We start from the raw sequence: 22,438 nt of genomic DNA on the forward strand, positions 1-22,438 counted from the left end.
TTCAAGAAATTTAGATCCTGCTATTGTCCTAAAAACGAAGAGTAATTCTCCCGATAAAATTATAATGGTGATCGAAAGTTAACCTGCAGACGGTATCGACCCTTTTTCCTCCTAAATAGACAGAGAGTCTTATTTTTTGGTTTTGTTACGTAGTCATACCACATTTAGTGTGAAAAGGTCTAATAGTACTAAATTGCTATTGTAGGCAGCGTAATCTATTTAGTGGTATGAACCCTTGACGTAAGTAATTGCTACGATGTAATAATGAAAATGTAACACAAAATGTCTGCGCCCGTAAACAAGCGTTAAAGCGAAAGTCTATACAGATTTCATGCCCCTTGTCTATACAAATTTATCTGCCGTAAACCGTCTGACAGAACGATTTTCAGCAAAACATCGGGAAACATCGGGAAAATGCGTCCGTCAGCCGATGTTTTCAACTAGACGAGTATGAAAGGGAATACAGTGTTAGATATCATCGAGGATATGTGACCAAAGGGTTTCAGAAGTCTTGGTATGGTTATTTTACAAGATTAAAGCTAACATCTTTATCAGTTTATATCTTTGAGCCGAATGCGCATAGACAGTCTTTTGTGATAAAATAACATTGTTGAATCTCTTACTTGTCATAATCATGACAATCAACGTTCATCATAATTCGCAGATGGGGTTCAGATAGTATGAGTTACTTCCCTTACGGCCTTAGTTTCACTTTCTTATATGCAATTTGCAGTTAAAACCATAGGCACTTGGTTTCGGGATAAAAACTTTAAAAAAGCCTTTTGAACGGTATGTAGAACTCAAATTTGATTGAATGTAACAATTTTTTAACGTAGATGTCTCTATTCTAAATTCGCCATTTTTCCGATATTATACTAAAAAAAAGCGGCTTAGGGCAACATGATACCCTCTCTAATGATTTTTGCGAATGAGTGAAACAAAAGTGTTAGTCGCATTGAATGATTGATTTGACATAAACATTTGTTTAATCTTGTTATTCATTTAATATCAAAATATAGAAAAGATGAAAATGGAAAAAAATGGATTTGTGTTATATTGTTTTAATGTTATGAATTACGGACAGGGCGGACCGTGAGACAGGGCAGACCGTATGTTTGGATGGGGTGGACCATATTTTGGGACAGGGCGGACCCTGACTCAAGACGAGGCGGTTCGGAATTAAATGTTATAAAAATATCTAAATAGTGTCAATTCATTTTCTTTTTTTTCTTTTAATATCATTATAAACATATACTGTTTATACAGTCTACTCCATTTAACAATGAGAACAGTTTTAACAAGGACAAGGTACCGCTTACAACGTACATTCTACTGTGTCCCGGCCTTTTTCCATCTATTTTCCTTTCATTTTTTATCGTTTATAATGAGATCGTTTCGGTTTTAGTGAGATATCGGTTACAACGTACAAAATTTCACTGTCCCATGCATATTTTTCAGAATTTTAACGAGGTCACTTCATTTGCACTTCATTTGCACTTCGTCTGCATCAGTTTGTCACCTTGAGAAAAACCATGATGACCAATAATAAAGGTCAATTAAGGAAGAAATTATTGATGTGGGACGAGATAATGGGTCAAGCAATTAGAAATCAAATGTGTCAGCCTTGTTTTGTCTGCGCTCCGGGCTAAATTGTCACAAGAAAGGAAGCGGTTAATGTCTTGCGGTGTTATTCGCTGTTCGTGAGAAATGCAACGTTTTGGAAACAAATTTTAAAATGTACATATTAATGAAAAAACACACGCGGTTAGACGTAGGTTGTGTTTTCATGTTTTGTTGAAATTCGATGATAGCTAGATATATTTATATACATGCATATTTAAATAAAACAAAAACTTCTGATTGCAAAGAGTTACCTCCCATTATATACTTTTCAAAAAGGATGCACACAAAAGTAGAAATTAATGATGCTGGACAGTGTCGGATTTCCCCAATTTGTTCTGTCCCGGTTATAACGAGACTCGGTTATAACAAGGAATCATCCGAAGTCCCAACGATCTCGTTATATCTGGAGTGCACTGTACATACATTAATGCAGTTTATTAATTCATAATAAATTTGTTTAATGAAATTATTAATAACGCATCGAGTTGGGCATTATGCAGGTGATTATTGACCAATTACAGAGATATTACAAGTCATTGTTTTTTAAATATGACAGACAGCAGATATAAATAATAAGAGGGTAAAACTTCATTTAACAACACATAAAGAAAAGGGCTGTTATTCACATCTGACATACAACACAATAGCATAAAATGATGATGAGTGACATTACAAAATTGCGCACCTATCCAGAATTTATTTATTTTTTTGGTGGAAAGTGTCTTGATGGAATATTTTATCTTTTTTGACTGCTTTCTCCTGGTTGACTTCCTTCAATTTTGATTCCTTTGACAAGTGTAAGTTTACATCATAAACTTTAAGATGCTGTCTGTTTAGCGAATTGATATACATTGTATATAAACTATTCTTGGTTGTCCTATAGTTAGTAAGGAATTAACTAATATAAATAATCATTTTTCCTTTATACAACTTAAATGTTATGAATGGATTATATAAAAAAATATTACAATTAAAGTAATTTTGTCAAGTTTATTAACTTCAGTGCAGAAGGAAAATATGTTTTACTTATAAGATTTTTTCAATCCATTCCCACTATCTTACGCTACCTATTTTATACTTATAATTGCAAGGGTACTGTAAATGTTAATACTCTAAGTATACATTGTATACATGTACTAGTATAAAATTATATTAATTTATTTTTTTAAATTTTTTTTTGTTTTTGATAATATTGATATCAAAAGATAAAAAAATAAATCAATGAAATAGCAGTATTAAATTTGAAATTAATCACGGTCGGCCTCATCTCGAGTCATGGTCCGCCATTTCCAAACATATGGTCCATCCTGGTATGGTTTGCCCTGTCTCACGGTCCCCCCTGCCCCTACGACCATTGTTATATCTTGTTCAATACTGTCTGGTGCCATATAAGATGTTTGCATGGGACATTACAGATTGTTACCTTCTGATGCCACATAAGGCAATATAGTTAATAAATCATATGAGCTATAATAGATTACATTTCACACATACATTGTATTTTTGTTACTTTTTGTGAATAATTGTATTTATCTGTATCAATCATATGTAGGCCTACAGAATGCAAATTTAGATTATCTGTAAATAAATTTGTACTGCTTTCAGAGAGATGTATGCAGATCAAACCCATCAAGTAAGCCAACACCATGTCTACAAGGTCATACCTCTAGAACCTCTCACACCTCTACAGCTGAGGACAAATCTAAAAGTTTGTATTCATATTAAATGTATTCGAACTTAAGATTATTTGAATAACTGGAGGACTTTTATCCTTTGCAAGTCTTTGTTTGCAGCAGTGCTAGACTTGGTTAGGGTTGTGTATGCAATTTTAAAGTCCATATTTTAAGTGACATAATCATTTTTAGCTTGATTTAAAACCCAGGGAATAGTGTCTCTGTTTTATTCATATATGAAATAAAAAGTTGCTTATTTTAATGTAAATATTTATTATTTACTTACTATTGAAGTGTTATAGCATTTATCTCCCATGTGTTGCAGGTGGACAGAGGAATAGTATGAATGCTTCAGTGAAATTAAGGAGCTCAGGTTCTAACAAGGTACATGTATACACATGTTTATATATGTAATGGATTCTTCAGATTTGATACTAAATTAATATTATACATATTGTCATGTCTATCAATGAATATAACTTGATAGGATTCCATAATTGTTTTTAAATAACAATACAGTCAGAAATATTTTTAAAAAATCATTGGAAACATGAAGAAGTCCACATTTTCATGACTTTAATATAATATTCAATTTGAACAATGGAATTCTTCACAAGTCTCTACTGTTGGGATGGCTAAATGCTTTTTTGTGCAGAAGACCTCCTGGCCTTTAATATTTACTTTGGTGCCATGTATTGCATTATTATATGTGACATTAACTTATATTAAAATCCTGTAGTGCAAGTTAACATTTACTAGTATACCTGGTAAACTTCGTAGGAGGGCAAGTATTTACTGCTGTCGTGATATGACTGAATTATTGTTGGAAGCAGCATCAAACCCTTTACCCATAATAAATTGTTTAAACAATATTTTTCTCTTCCATTCAAGCGTAGTAGAGCAGTGCAACACAGAGGTACTCCAATGTGCAATTTTACAAGTTTTTCCAGACAGTGATTACAGCGAGGCTTGCAATTGAAGACTTCTGTACACAATTTCTTAACAAATCCAAAAACAAAGCCGTGTAACATACAACTAAGTATGTATTTTTCATTAACTTCATACATATAGCACAAAGTCTGCACGTTTCTGAATACTTATTTTAAAGGTTGAATTATATCTTACCGACCAACTTCAGAATGTCAGAACTTAGAAACATTATTAGATGTGTAGTCAATTTAGTCAGTCATCCTGCCACCTCAGTGATGTCCCTATTCAGTGACAATAAATTTTGAGACATATTTTACTTAAAAGACCAAACTAAATAGCATTTCACAAATTAATTATTTCAACAGAACCTTCCCTAAAAAAAATGCTTTCCTAAAATGTCTCAAGGGAATTGTCAGACTTTTCTACTTATTTGGGGTCATTTCAAGGGCAGATAACTTATACATACTCAAATGAATTCTTGTTTTTACTTCTGGATTATGTTTTTCTTTTATTGTTGAGTACAATACATAATAATATGCAATTCTTTACATCGTTTCCATTAACTTTTTTTCAATGAAAATAAAGGTACTTTAAATCCTTAAAAAACAGGCCATTTTTTTAAAGAAAAAATGCACAGGTTAAAAGAAGAAGTGGGAATAAAAACTACCCCCTCTAAATTTGTTCTTGCAATTTTGCATATCAACTAAAATGAAGGTAAGCTTGATGAAAATAAGAAAAAAAAATGTATTTATTCCCTTCATTGTAAATTATCTGCACTTGAATTTAACAAAAAAGTCCAATTCAAAGGCAGATGACTCAAAAACGAGAATGGTGACCCAAATTTTTTTTTCGCTAAAAATGTTTCTGTTATCATATTCTAACAACATCTTACATGCCAAGTTTAAAGAAATTCTATTGAACAGTTTTAATTTTGCCAATATGTCTATATGAAAACTTCCAAAAACGTCCTTAAGTGATAAAAACTGACAAGTAAATAAATACCACATTTTGCCATTCCCATGAGTGGTCTTTACTTACAGGTTTAACTGTACATAAAATCTAAAAATATCAAAGCACTACATGCTTTGGAAGAAAGCCTTAACCAAAATTGAACACTTAGTGCCCGAATTTAAGTTTAAAATTTGTGTATTTATTTAGGTGATCACAATTTTGGTAGAAACAATGTTATAAATGTTGCTTTCAATGCAGAGTAAAGTTAACTTTTGTCATTTTTTACAGGTGATTCAAAGAAAACCAATCTACAAACAAGAAAGGGTCGATTGAATGGAGTGACATTTTTACCCTGAAGCGTCCTATTAAGATAAAGAGAATCTAGTCGTTTGTGCCACAGCACAAAATTATCAGACACATAAGTAACATTCAAGTAGTTATGCATTTACATGGAGGATATGACATAATTGTATTTTCATATTGAATTTATCATATAAGTTGCGAGTTGATCGAACCACACACTTAATTGCCAACATGGTTGGAAGGGTCTTATTGTCCAAGCTGCAAAGAGTGTATGCCCTTATAAACTAGCTGGCACAGTTGTGTATCAGTTGATATCAGTCTATGTTGGTTGCAATTAAATCCAATACTTTCATAGAATTATATGTTTTTATTTAATGTTTATAGCATCAATAAATTGATAATCTGAAAACATAGTGCAAGTCAGGTTTTCAAGTAAAATCCTAATTAACTTTTAGAACATTTTGCATAAAGTAAGGTGATATCTCTAAGTTGTCAAAGAAAAGCTTTTGCAGCTCTTTATAATTAAACATGGCATGGCACTTGTATCTATGGCTTTGTTCACCATCCAAGTTATACATGTACTCAAATTTTGTGACGTTTTTTAATATATTTTCCCCCATATTCCTAGTACAGTAATTTGTTACATTTCTCTTTCCTCTATCATTCTTAGTTTTTGTATTTAATATTTTCCAAGTGGTAAATAAAAACAATAAAATTTCACAATTATTTATGATATTTTATTTACTTGTGTATTTCATGCAATGAGGCTAAAAATGTAAAAAAAGTAATTTTTGAAGAAATTTTTTTTTAAAGTTAGACCAGTGTTGCTTCAGCGATCAATATGTTAACTTGTCATGTAGCATGTACACAAACATACTGGGAGAAGAAACAGATGTTTGGCTTAATGAAAGTACAACCCAGCCAACATTCTATATCGGCCCGACATCAAACCTATATGGTTTTCTATAACGGCCCGACATCGGATTAAATCTCGGCTGCAAATAGGAATGATGTCGGCCCGACATCGGTAGTACAATATCGGGCCGATGTCTTAACAATATCGGCCCGATATTTCTTGCCTACATCGGGCCAACATCAAATCAACATCGGCCCAATATTTGTTGCCTACATCGGGCCAACATCAAATCAACATCGGCCCAATATTTCTTGCCTACATCGGGCCAACATCAACCTGATATTTCTTACCTACATCGGGCCAACATCAAAACAATAGCGGTGCGATGTCAGCCAACAGAAGATATCAGCCCTACATTGACCACGTATGATCCTTAGGCTAGCCTGTTGATTCTGACAAGCAACAGGCATTTGGCATAGCCTGCAATTTAAACATTTCTTGTTGTTAACTTCCTTAAAGGAGAAACAAAATCACAACAAATGAACTAAATTCAATAATCAATTTTAATAATTCTAAACAATGACAAAATTTGATCACATTATTATCATTAAAATCACATTGGTTGAAAGACAACTTTGATATAAGAAAAATGCATGTTTTATTGAGATATCAACAGTTTTAATTTGAAAATTAAGGGCATGGAAATGACAAAATTTGATTTTTAAGTGTTTAAAGCAATGTATTTTAAGTACTTTGAATGCAATGAATCTTTGTTTATATTCTGATTACAACAGATACAGAATACCTAAAATGAAAGAAGTTTGTATACCTATTTGTTGGCATCAATCAAAAGAAACATGCCCCAAAACAAAGGTTAAAGACACTAGAGATGCTTTAAAGATCTTATCAATTAATCTTTTTTTTCCTTTGAAAATTGGAGAGAAATAGCAATTTATACATATATTACCTTAAGACTAGAGTAACAATATATATACATGTTTACAAATAATGAAAAGAACTGTTTATTTGAAAAAAATTATGAAATCATAAAATAATTAACAAGGAACACAAACAAGAGCTGTCGGTAGGACAGCAACGCTCGACTATTCTAGTGCTTGATAGTAAAAAATAATGCTTGATAGAGTTACCTACTCCTGTTTACAGGTTGGTGTCATGATGGTGAACAAGTATGCAAAGTTTCAAAGCCATATGTCAATGGACTTTGAAAATATTTGAGTTATTACAAAAAACTTTAACGTAAATTCTAAGTCGAAAAAGGGGCATAATTCTGTCAAAATGCTTGATACAGTTACCTCCTCCTGTCTACAGGTTGGTGTCATGATGGTGAACAAGTGTGCAAAGTTTCAAAGCCATATGTCAATGGACTTTGAAAATATTTGAACTATTACAAAAACTTTAACATAAATTCTAAGTCGAAAAAGGGGCATAATTCTGTCAAAATGCTTGATACAGTTACCTCCTCCTGTCTACAGGTGGGGGTCATGATGGTGAACAAGTGTCCAAAGTTTCAAAGCCATATGTCAATGGACTTTGAAAATATTAGAGGTATTACAAAAACTTTAACATAAATTTTAAGTTGAAAAAGGGGCATAATTCTGTCAAAATGCTTGACAGAGTTACCTCCTCCTGTCTACAGGTTGGGGTCATGATGGTGAACAAGTGTGCAAAGTTTCAAAGCCATATGTCAATGGACTTTGAAAATATTTGAACTATTACAAAAACTTTAACATAAGTGGCTACGCCGACGCGGACGCTGACGCTCGGGTGACTACAATAGCTCTACTTATTCTTATCGAATAGTCGAGCTAAAAAACAGTAAAATATAACTGACTTATTTAAACGAATTGGACAACAAACATGACTAAAATAAAACAAAATTGTTAATGAATATAAACAACCTCAACAAACTGCTAACATTAAAAAAAGATATGTCATGCAAATATATAATTCAATTATGCAGATTTTACAAATATTTATATCCGTAAGATAAAAATACATCAATATGAACTTGTGATTAGACTATTTATGTAAGAGTGTAATTTCCAAGCAAGATGGTAAAATACTGAATTTAAAAACTTGAAAAATAAATATCTTCAAACCTTACAATTAATTTATGGTTGTTATTTAATTTGTATCTGGAGAAACATTGAATGTAAAAATCAATGACTTTCAAATTGAATAATAATGAGTTTAATTGGCACAAAGAATAACATATAATAAATTTGGCACAAGACTGATGTAAAACATATTAAATCATCAACAAAATAAAATATATAGAGAGTGTCAAACAAGTTAATCATTGTAAAATTTAATACTGGTTGGCATTTTAAGCTATAAAAAACATGGTAATAATTATTACATTATGAAAACAAATGCATAAATATTTGACTCAAATGAAAAACAAGCTGGAACAAAAAAAGCTATATAGTTACTTGCTGCAAAATAACTATTTGTGTGTGTGTCCAAGTACAAAAATAAAGTTTAAATACCGAACCTCTTGTCTCTTATTACATAAACCGCGGCACAGGAGTGTAATAAAGCCATTTAATAAAACCGATATTACACTAGTGTAATAACAATTTTATGGGACACATTTGCACTATCTATAAACATGGCCTTAAAGCAACTGTAAACTAGAGCAGTCATCGATAGAGACAATATCATTGATATTTTTCTGTCTAACAATAATCAATACAAAATTGAAAAAAATTGATTGTTTAAAGGTCTATAAAAAATGAAAATTCACTAAAAAGATACACAAAAGCAGATGGCCGTGTCTAACACTAAGCTGTTGCTCCATAATGGACACATTTCATAGCAGTTATGACAAAATATAACCGGAAAAAAATCATGCAAAGGTACACAACCTATCTATTTTACTTAAATCATTTAAACAGGTATGAAATAGAAGTATTATATACAAGAAAATAAGAGTATTTTTAGATATATTGGTGTAATGCCAATATTTAGTCAGCCGATATCAATGTATCGTCAATATGCTTTGCACTGAATCTATGACAGCACTACAATAAACTTTTCTTTTTTTGAATATGTGATAAATAGAGTATAATATTTGTCTAGATTTAATACTTCATTTATTTAAATTGTTGAATAAAACAATATTATGTGATTTTATTCAACTTGTTCAATAAATTTAGTATTAAACCTATTCATTCAATATCCTCTATATATCAAGGGAAAATACTTAAAAATAAAAAAATTACTTCAACTTCTGTCAGTGCAAGGGACCCACTAAATTTCATGATACTGACATTTTTAAATCAATGATTTTTCCCCATGCTTTATCAAAGCTTTCACATTGGTGATTTACAGAAAAAAAGAGAGAAAATAAATGGTGCATAACTAGTAAAACAGTATTTAAATGCTAATGAAAGTTCTCATGTTTTATCAGTCCATGTAAGTATAATTATGTATCTTTTTTGGAGGACAGTTTTGAAATCTCAGTTTTCTAAATTTTCACTTGAGGTATTTGTGGCTGCCTTTCTATTTTTACGACCTCCCTCACGGTCTTTGGCTGTCCTCAACCATTCTCTGGTTATAAATTCGACCTCTGCTGTGGTTGTTCCTGGTGTGGTCTTCTGCACTGCCTCTGTAAATTACATAAAAAACGCAATGTTCATTTGACTTTTTTACAGTGATATTCTCTGTACGTCTTGTTTAAATTTTTGCAAGTTAAGGAAATTATTTGAATAAGTTCACCTGCTCTTCATTGTTATGACAACTGAAATGTACATACCTTCAAAACGTTTGAGTAACAAATAATGGGCTTTATACTTTAATAGATTTTGAATTTCTGAATAAATAACAAACATAAAAGTTTGTCTGCTTTTTTTTCATTTTAATTGATAGATTACTCAGAAAGCCAATCTAAAACAAGATTAATCAGAAAACCAATCCAAAACAGTACATTTATGCAAAAAAAATGCAAAAAAACTTTATGACTTACTACAAATCACTTCCGCTATTTTCAACGATCCAAATTTAAGCTTTCCTTTCTTTCCGTACCAGTTGTAACTCTCTGCCAAACGGCTTTTGATTACATGGCTCAGAATTCGCCTGACCATATCTGGTGTGTTTTTCCCGCCAATCAAAGACAGGTAGTTGACCTGAAATGTTAAGTGTCATTAAGGCTTAACACTAAAACAGTATTTAAACATAACAAAATTTCAATTTTTGAAAAGAACTGTAATGAAAAGAACTATGAATATGAAGAAATAATTTTTTAAAAAACAAATCTCATTATCTGTTTTCATAGTACATGTATTTAATGGTTTTTACTGTATCCTTCAGCTTTTACAGCTAAAATTACATGTTTTAAAATTTACAAAAAAAGAACAAAATTCGATAAATTTATCATTGTATAATGAATTGGCCAAAAACAAGCATTTGCTTTCAGAGGCACTTATTAAAGGGCATTGAGACAGTACATGTATATATACTGATAGAGAAAAAATACGCTTGTAGAGACAGGTTTTCTTACCATGTTGTTAAGAACAGCCTGTTGTCTCAACTCTTTTTCTAACCCTTCAACATTCTCCAAAGATTGGAGGGGACGGGTAATACCTTCAAGCAGACTGAAGGTACTGGAGCTGCTCGCTTTTGACGCTCCTAGCTCCTGAACCATATCTAGAAGAGTTTCAAGCATTCTGCGTTGCTGGTTTTGTTCGATTCTGATTTTTTCGATACTAGTGAACACTTCTCTTGAGAAGCGAACATGATCTCTATCTAAAATTTGGCAAGAAAAAAAATGTTATTACACAAAATCAGGAAAAAAATCACAGTAATGTCATGGTTCTCAAGGCTAAATGTTCATCCTTAAGAAAGATGACAAGTCCTAGCTTGATATAAACAACATTAAACTTTTACGCAATTAATCTTATATTAGCACCCATTGTTTTTTAAGAAATTACCCTGACCTTTTTTTTTGGAGCAAATTATGAAGAGAAGTCAACCTCAATTACATAAATGCAAAGCTAATTATCAACAAAATACAAAAAAAGGTATGTATAACTAAAAAGGCCAAAACATACTTGCATCTGGAGCTGCTGTTTCTTGCGTCTTTGAGCCAACTTTCACATTTGGAGTGGTTGCCAATGGGATACGTGGCGGTGGTTTAGGAAGAGATGGCGATTTTGTTGAAGGCAGTGGTGATGAGATGGAAGACAGTGGTGATGAGATGGAAGACGGTGGTGAGATGGAAGACGGTGGTGATGATTTAGAAACTGTCAAAAGCATTGATTGAACTTCTTCCTGAGACCCTTCCTCTGTTATCTTACTGCGTGAAACAGCAGTAAAATCATGCCTGTCCTCATCTTCATCAGATGAAGAAAATACTGTTTTTCTAAAATAGTTAAAAACATAACCCCTGTATTAATTTAACATAATAATGCTCTAATCAAGGGAAAATATTCAATATTTAATTATTTACATGTTATGTGGGATATATGACTGATTTAACAGTATCAATCACTATAATTTTACTGCGTTACTAACGCGTAGACGTTACTAATGCAGTAAGAGTAAAGACGTATTTATGTATATTTGGATCATTTTTTTTTTAATTTACATAAACTGTAATTGCCGTTTGCAATTATTTCTTCTTTGTTCAATTCATAGTATTTACTTTAAAATACATTTTTAAAATTTTCATGAAAATAAGCATGATTCTGATGGCATGCTGCTTTAAAGACTTTAGTAGGGATGTTGTTGACAGTACCTTTAATCAATGTACTGTATTCCATATGCATTTATTTTAGTATAATTAATTCTACAAGTGGCCAGATATCAGCTACATGACCCTAGTCATTGAGCATTTGAAAGCTATTTGATTTTTTTACATGATATAAAAAAAATTATAATAATTGTGAGTGTCATCACTGATGGTGACTGAAAGATACTAGAGAATGTTTTTTAACATTTCACAATTAACTTCTAGCCAAGAAAAAACAGCTACCTGATTTTTCTCTTTGATCGGCGGTATGAATCTGCCTCATCTTCACTAGCCTCTAAGGCAGTTGCTAGGTCAGATTCATCTTCTGCTTCACGCAGCTTCTTTCGTACCTTATCATATGATTCTACAACAGCAATAATTTAAATATATTAATTTTAAGTAGTTTAAGCCAATTTTGACCACAATGTGATATTAACAATGTAATTCAATCAATATTTATAAGCATGACAAAGAAAGTGTAATTTTACATTTTTTAAGACAAGCCTGATTCAATTGAAATTTTCTTTTAAAATTACATGTATTCAGTATTTGCAATAATCCTTACTTACACAAAAGGATATATTTACATATAAATACAAACATACAAATCTGGTTGAAAGTAAATCAAAATAATCAAATTAACACAATTTACCATGTTCGTACAATTCACGGATTGGGAAGGATTGCCAATCATCCTGCGGCTCCATCTTCTTCATTGCAGCTTTAGTAATTTTAGAAGATACCTTCCAGCTTGGCCATAAAGCACATTTTGTTCCATCACGCCATTTGTCCGGAATTACAGCTAAACATTTTTCATCAGTGAATTCAACTAGCACGTACATTCTAAATGTAGTAACACAAACATTCCAACAAACTTTCAAAAGAAAGTGATGAAAATGTACCAATATTTTACAATATAAGTCTTTATTGCTTAGACAAATGGATTCACATTTGCAGATTTTTTTTATACATATACAGGGCTGTGATTTTCTTAAACTATAAAATGTCAGCACATATCTACCTATTTCATGACACGGTTTTGTTTGCTAATATCTAAACTTTTACAACAATTTTTAATGATTGTACATGTACATACTTTCCCTTTCCAGAAAGAGACCTAACGAAACATATAAATTAGGTCAAACATAACTACATTCTGAATTGCTAAAATTTCTCTTAAGGTTTTTTCCACAGCGTTTTTCCCCCGTAAATAACTGATACCTGCAAACGGCACCCTTCCCAATAGAAAATAAACAGCAAATATCCTGAATCATGACTGGTAAACTCCCTAAACAAAACTGAAATTTACCACAAAAATTGGCAAAATTCAAGGTAAAAAAAACCCCCAAAAAAACAGTAATGGATGCCTCCATATTTATTAGTGATTTACAATAAAAACCAAGTATAACCACATGAGTAATATTCGTACCCAATTCATTTCGTACTTTCAACATCATTTATATAAAATTTTATCAATTTTTTTTTCAACCTTAAGAAATCATACATGGTTTAAGAGTGTATATTTTACTTAGATTAATGAATATTTTGCATCTTTTGTAAAATTCCAAATTTCAGTAAAACCCATGTCAAGTACTGGCACTATTCCAAATGCAGGGAAACTAAACCACTGTTCCATATAGGTTGTTTGTTATACTCCTACGGATGAGAAAGGGGCCGAATATCTCAAATAAAAAATACTGTAAAACCATGTTGTAAAATGCACAGGAGATTCAATAGAAATTTTTTTATATCTTTTACTTTAGGATATTTTTGCATAAGGAAAAAACCTTTAATCAGTTGTAAAATATAAGGAAAAAACATCAATTTAACTTGTTTAGCTTCTTAGGAAACACATAAAAGGCCTCCAAAATGCCTTTATTTCTCATAATCATTTTAATTTTGGTGTATTTATAGTATCCAAAAAGTTACTCTTTGGCCAATTACTGGAACCATCTTTTTCATCTGTTGCTTTTTGGAAATAATTTAACTTACAGTGACTAAGTATTTTGTATCGAAGTCAAAATAATACTTTGTGACAAATAACTTCACATTTATCGCTACTTTTCAGGTAATAATTAAGCATTTACAAAAATGTAATATCTCTGTAAAACCACTGTTTAACCATTATAAAAATGAATGTTTTCCTTTTTTAAAGAAGTAAAAATTTATTTAATTCTAAGGCTTAATTAATGTGTAAAAATTACTTTATAATGTGTGCAGAAGGGGAATGGTCAAAAACTTTTCCTGGAAAGGTAAGAGAACACACTTGAAAACCTCACAAGCTTTGGTAACTTTCATTTCTCCAGTTAGACCAGAAACTACAAAAATTCTAAGGTCAGATGAAAGTAAAGGAATATCAAAGAAGTTAGAGACATCTCCAAATTCCTCATATATTAGTGACTTTTCTTTGTCAGTACTTTCACAAACTATGTTTCTTATAAGACCAACTTTATCTCCAACTAAAATGCAATTGTCACCAGTTTTTACAGAAAAGTACACTTCTTTTAACTGCAGTTCTTTGTATTGTTTTTGAAGCCTAACCTGCGGACTGATTGGTCCATTAATGTGATTTTTTTTAACAACACCAGATGTTTCAACTTTTTGTCTTTTATTTGGTTGCCAATTACTATTTTCAGACAGTCTTCGTATTACTTGTTGAAGTGGAAAATTTGGTTTTCTTACAAGTCGTTTCAACTTCCCTAGGAAACTCTCAAATATGAACGCTGAAAAATTATCCAGAACACCATGTTTTTCTACATCACCTGCCAAGTGGACTAAATTATGAACATTATAGACAACTGTGTCTTGACCATATATCCTTGCAAAGTCATGCACAAACAAGCGTAGAAGGTCGTTTGCATAATTACAATACACACTACAATAAAATGGGCTGGAGAGACAATATATAGCAACAAACAACAACATAAAGTGCTTATAGGTTGAGCGTGAAATAGTGCTGAACAGGACGCAAGGACCGGTATAGAGTAAAAACTGTCTGAGTTCTGTTGCTTTCCATCTATCAATCTCATTCAAAGGTCTCCCTTTCCTCAGGAACTCTCGTGGAAGGTACTTCTGTAAACCTATCAGTTTCTCTGAAATTAAGGCTACAGACCTGGCGGCAATCCTACAATTAGATTCCAGGGGGCCTCTCATCCATAACAGAAGCAAACGTTTAACAACGCCTAAACATACTAAGTGCATATAATCCAATGGGAATTGTGAGACCATACCAATGGAAAGATTCATTAATGGTGAGCGACCTAGATGGTGTCCTTCAGAAGACAATTCATTGAACTGAAAATCAGTTCTCAAAGGGGAATCAATTAAAGGAAATGTCATTTTGCCTTTCCAACAACCTTTTTGCATACACTTATCACATCCATGGTAACCACTGTGACCCTTAATCTGCTTAACATATGCCTTAGCAGGGGCATCACATATAATGGCTGATAAATTCACTTTCAAATACTGATTTGTTTCTTCTACATGCAAAAGATTCTGTTCAAGATACTGCATTTCTTCAACAAAGTCATGCAAGAATGCATTTACATCCCCTGGCTTTGAATTGCCTACATAAAGTCCAATTACAAATGGCTCAGATGAAAATGGCTCAACAAGTCTACCTAAAATTGGCCAAAATTGAGTGTTGGAACTCTTGAATAAAGGCAAACCATCTATATTAATCTGAATAGACAAACTGTCAGCTGCACAAAAAGAATATGTTGGCTCTTTCAACAAAATTTTTTTTAAGCCTGCAGAGATGCCAAAGTGGTGGTAAGATCCGCCATTCATTTCACTGATTTCATACACTTTTTTCGTCCTCAACAAAGTTCGTGGATCTTTGGGGAGAAAGTCATGGTAGGTACTTAAAATATGTAAAAGTTCATACACTGCAGTGTGTGGAATGCTGAACTTTGTTACCCAACCTGCCAACTTGTCCTTCAGATCAATTTCAATATCATCTATTGCCTGCTGCACAGTAAATGGGCCAATTGTGTTAGCATCTAAGTCAAAAAATAAAGTTAAACATACAAGACAATATTTGCTCTTTTTAAGTACCTTAGGGTGTCTATAACAATATTTTTGGAAAGAAAGGATAACGTTTTGGATACCTTTTTCAAAATATTACATCTTTTGCAGACTGTGCGGGTAGGGGACGGATGTTACAAAGATATACTTAAAGTCTGAATATCTTACAGTTTATAATAAAAGTTGTATTATTTCTCTTTATTTTATTAAAATATTATGTGTTCTGATAAATGTTACAAAAAAATCCAGAAAATTCATCTTAGATATAAAAATATTTGCTTTCAAATTTTCAGTATTTTTCACACAAAATTAAATTTTCAAACATTTTAGAAACAGAGAGAAAAAAACAAGGATAGGTACACCAAATCATACTTAAATCAAATATGCAATCACATTTCTTATAAAACAGTAGAAATTATAGGACTTGCTTATGTATATTTCTTGTCAGATAATCCAAAAATGAATTGTATCTGGGGGACGGATGTTACATTTTTGGGGGGACGGATGTTACATTCGATGTTTTAAGCTCATAGTTCATACTTTTTTTGTTTTTATTTTAAAGTAATGAAATTTATAAGAGTATATGCTTTGTACAGTACAATAAATGTAAAATAACTGAACAAATTATGAGAAAATTGTAGAAATATACCTGACAATTATGAAGTTTCTTACTATTTGTGTTTCACAATGAAAAGTTGCATTGACTTAGTTTTCTTACACTTATTATCTTACATTTGAATGAACATTGAAATGTTTGGAATAAAATAAAAACATTGCTAATTAAATAAAAGAATCTTTGTTTCCAGATAATGCATTAACGTTAAAGAGAGAATGTCATACCAACGGTACCTTTCTATACATGAAATTATTTACAAAATACTTTAGTTAAATATTAATAAGATTTATATTTTTAAAAGATATGATACAGTGTGAAGTAAATAAGAAGTTTTCAGATTGAAACATATGCAAGCTTGAATTTCTCATTACTAAATACATAAATTATACACAATTAAAAATTTTCATTAAAAATTATAAGATTTTAAATTGTTGCAATTAAGTTCTATCGATTTGATGAAATTTTAAGTAAATTAATGTGGAATGTTAGCAGCATTATCCAAAGATTTCATTATGATTCAGTATCATAATCTCATTATTTCTAACTTTTAATAATTGTCTTTGTAAATATTTCAGTGTACATGAACTGCTTAACTTAATGAACTAATTTGTCATTCAATAAAATTTATAGGTGCAAAATAATTTGCCAAGGGTTTATTTACAGAATAATTTTCACAATTATCCCAACTTTTTCATTACAGGAATCCTTACCATATCCTTTACTTACAAGTTTCTTTCACTTTATTAACAATAATTAAATGGGTCAAATTGTAAGAAAATGTGCTTGAGTTTTTATGGGGAAAAAAATCTAAAAATTTTAATCAGGGTGTTGAATTATATTTCTTTGTTTAATTTTCATTGACTACATATTTAGCCTATAAATTTTTGAAGTTCAATAAATCCTTTGACTTAATTGATCTTCAACTTAAATACTTAATGACAGACATTCTTGAATAAGATATGGTAGTCCCTCCCACTGTTTTTAAGCATAATATATATCACCCTTAATATGCACTCCTACTGTTTTGTAATATATCATACTTCCCAATATACAATATACACAGCTCCCAATATACAGCTCGTTAACTTCCAATAAAGTGCCAGCCCCTTCTGTGTGTATAGAGTTAGGATCCATATCCCACTGTTTTATGAGGGGCTGGGATACATGGTTTGTTAACTATTTAAGGCTAAAGAATTTATGTTTAAACAATTGACCAATTTTAATCACAAAGATACTTTCAACATCTCTATCGTTTGCACCTTTTTCTATATATCCTGTTATGGATTTTGTGTTTGTTTCCTCTAGTTTTTTTTTTAATTGTATTTTATTTGTTGTGTGAAACATTCCTACAGTTGCAAAGCTTACTAACTTCTCTATCATGCATCATAAGAACAAGATAAATTTTGTATTACTGTAAAAAGAATTTTTAGTTCAATTCTGTAACATCCGTCCCCTTCTGTACTCTTAGTTTGTAAACATAGCATGACAAAAAATTATATTTGTTATAAATTTATATAATCTTAAATATTATCTTAATAAACTCATTGGTCCACTTGAGGTTAAAAAATAACATATAAATTTTATTTCCAAGTAAATATTTTTGATTTCAGAGCAAAAAATACTGATTTTTTTTCAAAATTAAGGAATATAGTGTTCACAAATTTTTTTTTTTTATAAATACATCATTTCAGTGCTTTATTTCTGTTATTTCTTCATTTTTCAATGTAACTTTGGTGTTTAAGTGTAAAATTCCCTTTTCAGTTACAGTTTATATGAGATTTAATAAGAACCTTAAATAGGGGGACGGATGTTACGGGGACAGATGTTACAGACAACTTTTACATTATTGTATTTTTTTTCTCATAAACATAGAAATTGGCAATTTTTGTAACATTTCCATTGTAAGGCTATCATTAAGCACCAGAAACATTGTTTTTTATGAGTTTTGTTTTAAAATTAGATATTTTATGAGAGGGGGACGGATGTTACAGTTTTTTCATCACAAAATTTTTTTTACCACTATAATGCCTACTATGGTAAAATTGTTTGAAAATTTGAATTGAAAGCACTTAACATATGTTTTTAATTCATATTTCATTAGATTGAGACAATAAAGTACTATTTTATTTGTAACTGCTTAAAGGTATACTTGTTTACTTAACAACTGAATTTTGAAAAAACTGATGCATTACAAAAGTCTGATTTTACTAAAATCATCTTAACGATAAAAACCAGGATGATGTATACCAAGTATTATATATCACTGGAAAGGTTATTAAATTTTCTATGTGCATGTAAAAAAATTTAAGTGATAAATTAAAACAGATAATAGTGGTGTTAATTCTAAAAACACCAAAAAAACAGATGCTAACACATTACATGTAAAAATGGACATTTTTAGGGTATAAAAACGTCTGTATCTTTATTTTGGGTAATGCTATCCCAAAAAAATTTTGGGCACATTTGCTTTATAGTAAGTCCTTTGTAAAAACACAAAAAAATAATAGAAAATGCAATATATTTTTTGAAAAAGCCTGCATTACATGTATTTTTGAAAAATTGGCCCATTTACTGTGCAGCAGGCAATATGCTTTCTTCTGATGAGGAAGTATCAGATATATCATCAAAACTCAATGTTGAATCATCTAAGTTCTGATCAAAATTAATTTGCAAAATTTCATTGTGCTGTCTATCACATGCAGCTTCTCCCACTATGTCATCAGAAGTTACGTTCGATTGATTACCCTCACTACAATTATTCTGGTCATTTTCACTTGTGTCATTGTAAACAAAATCCATGTGCTCCCTAACATTGGATCTAATTTCTCGGTAAGACCTCCAATAGGACATACTTGCTTACAATTAGTACAAGGATTATTTGGTTTGCCAAGCTATAGACTACGTATGTGTAGGCAATCCAAATCTAGGGTAATCCGAATCACTTCATTTAATTTCTTTTTAATCCAACAAAAACAAAATGATGTTCCAAATGTTTCAATGAATTCAAAGAATCAATGCATATAAGTATACAAAATTTAGCACCTGTGTGTAGGGAAATATATGTTTCGTGTGATCCAGAAGTACTTGAATGACAAGTTTTTCAGATAACCTTTGTTTTAAATGAAGGCTTTAAAATTTTGATCTGCAGTGTATATTTTACATTTCTTTTCTCATGTTGTAGGGTAATCAATTAATAAATTTTCGCGTTGTTTTTCTATTTTTACTGCAACAGTAGATCTATAACAGATGGTAATAATGTGATGTTTAAGAAGAAAGAAATGACACCAGTTCCTTTCAGATTATGTCATTTAAATAAAATATAGCTTTCGATATAAAGGTGATTCTAATTGCCTACACTAACTGTATACCCAGCACTATCACCTTTAAAACAGAAAATGAAAAATAAAAAAATGAATGATTATTTTAACCAACTTCCCTGCTCATATTCATATCAATTAAAGAAAAAAATCCAGTAGAAGGGAAAGCATGTACATGCACATTAATAAATTGTGAAAGTGAAAATTAACAGCAAGTATGCAAAACACAAACATATTTTTTTTTACAAAATAAGATTATAAAAGCGAATATTTAGTACATTCTAACTTTGATGTGCAAATGATAAATTATCACTGCCCTGTTAATGCATGTCGCGAAAATATGTAACAAATATTTTCAACCTTGATTTTACATTAAAATCAGACAAACAAATAAATGGTTTATTTTTCCAATCACTTAAAGTGTTAAAATCAAATAATTAACAATGTTTACACATTTGATAAATCATCATTACTTTAAAATATATATAATTTCATCACCTTCCTTTGATTAGCTTTTTGGCGCTTGTTCTGTTGAAAGTAGAAATGCAGTGAATATTTGCCAGATTTGCATTTAAATTATAATTGAAGAGTGTTTTTTATGTGCTTAGAAAATAAATATTGAATTCAATTACAAACAACATATCATTTTAAAACTCAGCTAAAATTATTTTATAAATTCATATCAAAATGTACAATTATTTGCTGCATGGTAATCAAGGGAGGGAATAAACCTAACAGAATTCCCTCCCTTGTCTACTACAAAAAACCGGACAGTAAGACAGTACGTAAATATAATAAGTAAAGAACAACGGTGTTTCATTGGAATTAATTTATTTCATAATATTTCAACGATTTAACAAAATATGGATATGTGACAGAAAACGCAATATCGTACCGATGTCAATCCGATATACAAAATAGTTGCATTTATTTATCATGTAGGCCCGACGCAGACCCGATGTCCTTTTTTTGATGTAACATGAAATGTGGTTAATGTGGTTCTAGTAATTGAAATCATACACAGGACTATTTATTAACATAATTAAGTAAACAATACCATTGCATTTAGAATTTTTCAAAATATTGAGCATGTCGGCACTGCAGCGGTCCGACGTCGGCCCCAAATCGGCACACTTTGCCGACATGCCGACATTAACCGTACATCGGCCCGATATAGTCGTGCTGGCTGGGAAAATGTTTTTGCTTATCGTTTTCCAATGAGTAGTTACAATGTACAAGGTTAAATTACTTTTTTGGATGATGTTCTTTTCTGTGGAAAGACCAGGTGCTGCTTCACAATTGTTTTTTTTTTCCTCATTAATATCATTAAATGTAATTTCCATTTTTGGCTTTTCGCTTGATATATTGATGTCCTGTGTGAGCATCTATTAGCAATACATGTATCAATGAGTGTCATGAGTTACTTTTAAGACCATAAAGTACAAAATAAAACTATATTACAGCTGTTAATTGTTTTGTCTTTTCTTTCCTGTGCTCAAGGTTTGGTACTGCTATGACTTACTCTTTCAGGGAGTGAACTTAGATATACAACTGTTATTACTGGTGTAGAGGGAATGTCCACTTTTATGTTGACACTAAGAAATTAAAATTGTCTTGGTCTGTAGTAGCAATGTAGTTTTGAAAAAGTTCTTGCAATTTTAGATGAACATGATTTGCTCCTACCAGTACTTTTATGGAAATGACCTTATATATCTTAAACAATTAAATATTTAAAAAAAAATGTTACTTATGAAAATGGTAAATTTTTAGATTCATACAAAACAAAGTCAAGCAAAATGTGTATGAGAACATCATACAGATAGAATAAAGTCAAATTGGTAAAGACACATCATGTCCAGTGAAATCTGAAACCTGTAAAGACAGATCATACTGATTGAAATCTGTATAGACAGATCATAATGAATGAAGTCTGGTTAAATTTGTATAGACAGATCATAATAAAGTCTGGTGAAATCTGTATAGACAGATCATAACAAATGAAGTCTAGTGAAATCTGTATAGACAGATCATACCGAATGAAGTCTGGTGAAATCTGTATAGACAGATCATACCGAATGAAATCTAGTGAAATCTGTATAGACAGATCATAATGAATGAAGTCTAGTGAAATCTGTATAGACAGATCATACCGAATGAAGTCTAGTGAAATCTGTATAGACAGATCATAATGAATGAAGTCTGGTGAAATCTGTATAGACAGATCATAACGAATGAAGTCTAGTGAAATCTGTATAGACAGATCATAACAAATGAAGTCTAGTGAAATCTGTATAGACAGATCATAACGAATGAAGTCTGGTGAAATCTGTATAGACAGATCATAAGAAATGAAGTCTGGTGAAATCTGTATAGACAGATCATAATGAA

General features: G+C 31.1%; 1 protein-coding gene and 1 long non-coding RNA gene across 2 annotated transcripts; one reads left to right on the forward strand and one right to left on the reverse strand.

Annotated features, from left to right (window-relative positions):
- Positions 1-409: 409 nt before the first annotated feature.
- LOC132726768 (uncharacterized) lies at positions 410-6,376 on the forward strand. Its single transcript, XR_009625249.1, has 5 exons — positions 410-514; positions 3,229-3,331; positions 3,622-3,680; positions 4,188-4,335; positions 5,466-6,376. It is a non-coding gene; the product is annotated as an uncharacterized LOC132726768 (long non-coding RNA).
- A 3,108-nt stretch (positions 6,377-9,484) lies between these two features.
- LOC132726767 (uncharacterized) lies at positions 9,485-21,240 on the reverse strand. Its single transcript, XM_060712124.1, has 7 exons — positions 20,549-21,240; positions 12,741-12,931; positions 12,332-12,452; positions 11,409-11,719; positions 10,859-11,103; positions 10,325-10,484; positions 9,485-9,967 (listed from the first exon to the last, which is right to left on the reverse strand). The coding sequence occupies exons 2-7, from the start codon at positions 12,928-12,930 to the stop codon at positions 9,819-9,821; spliced, it is 1,176 nt and encodes a 391-aa protein (XP_060568107.1). The 5' UTR covers position 12,931; positions 20,549-21,240; the 3' UTR covers positions 9,485-9,818.
- Positions 21,241-22,438: the final 1,198 nt, after the last annotated feature.

This window comes from Ruditapes philippinarum, unplaced genomic scaffold (assembly GCF_026571515.1).
Source record: "Ruditapes philippinarum isolate M1 unplaced genomic scaffold, ASM2657151v2 ctg1585_1_1_1_1, whole genome shotgun sequence".
NCBI lineage: Eukaryota > Metazoa > Mollusca > Bivalvia > Venerida > Veneridae > Ruditapes > Ruditapes philippinarum.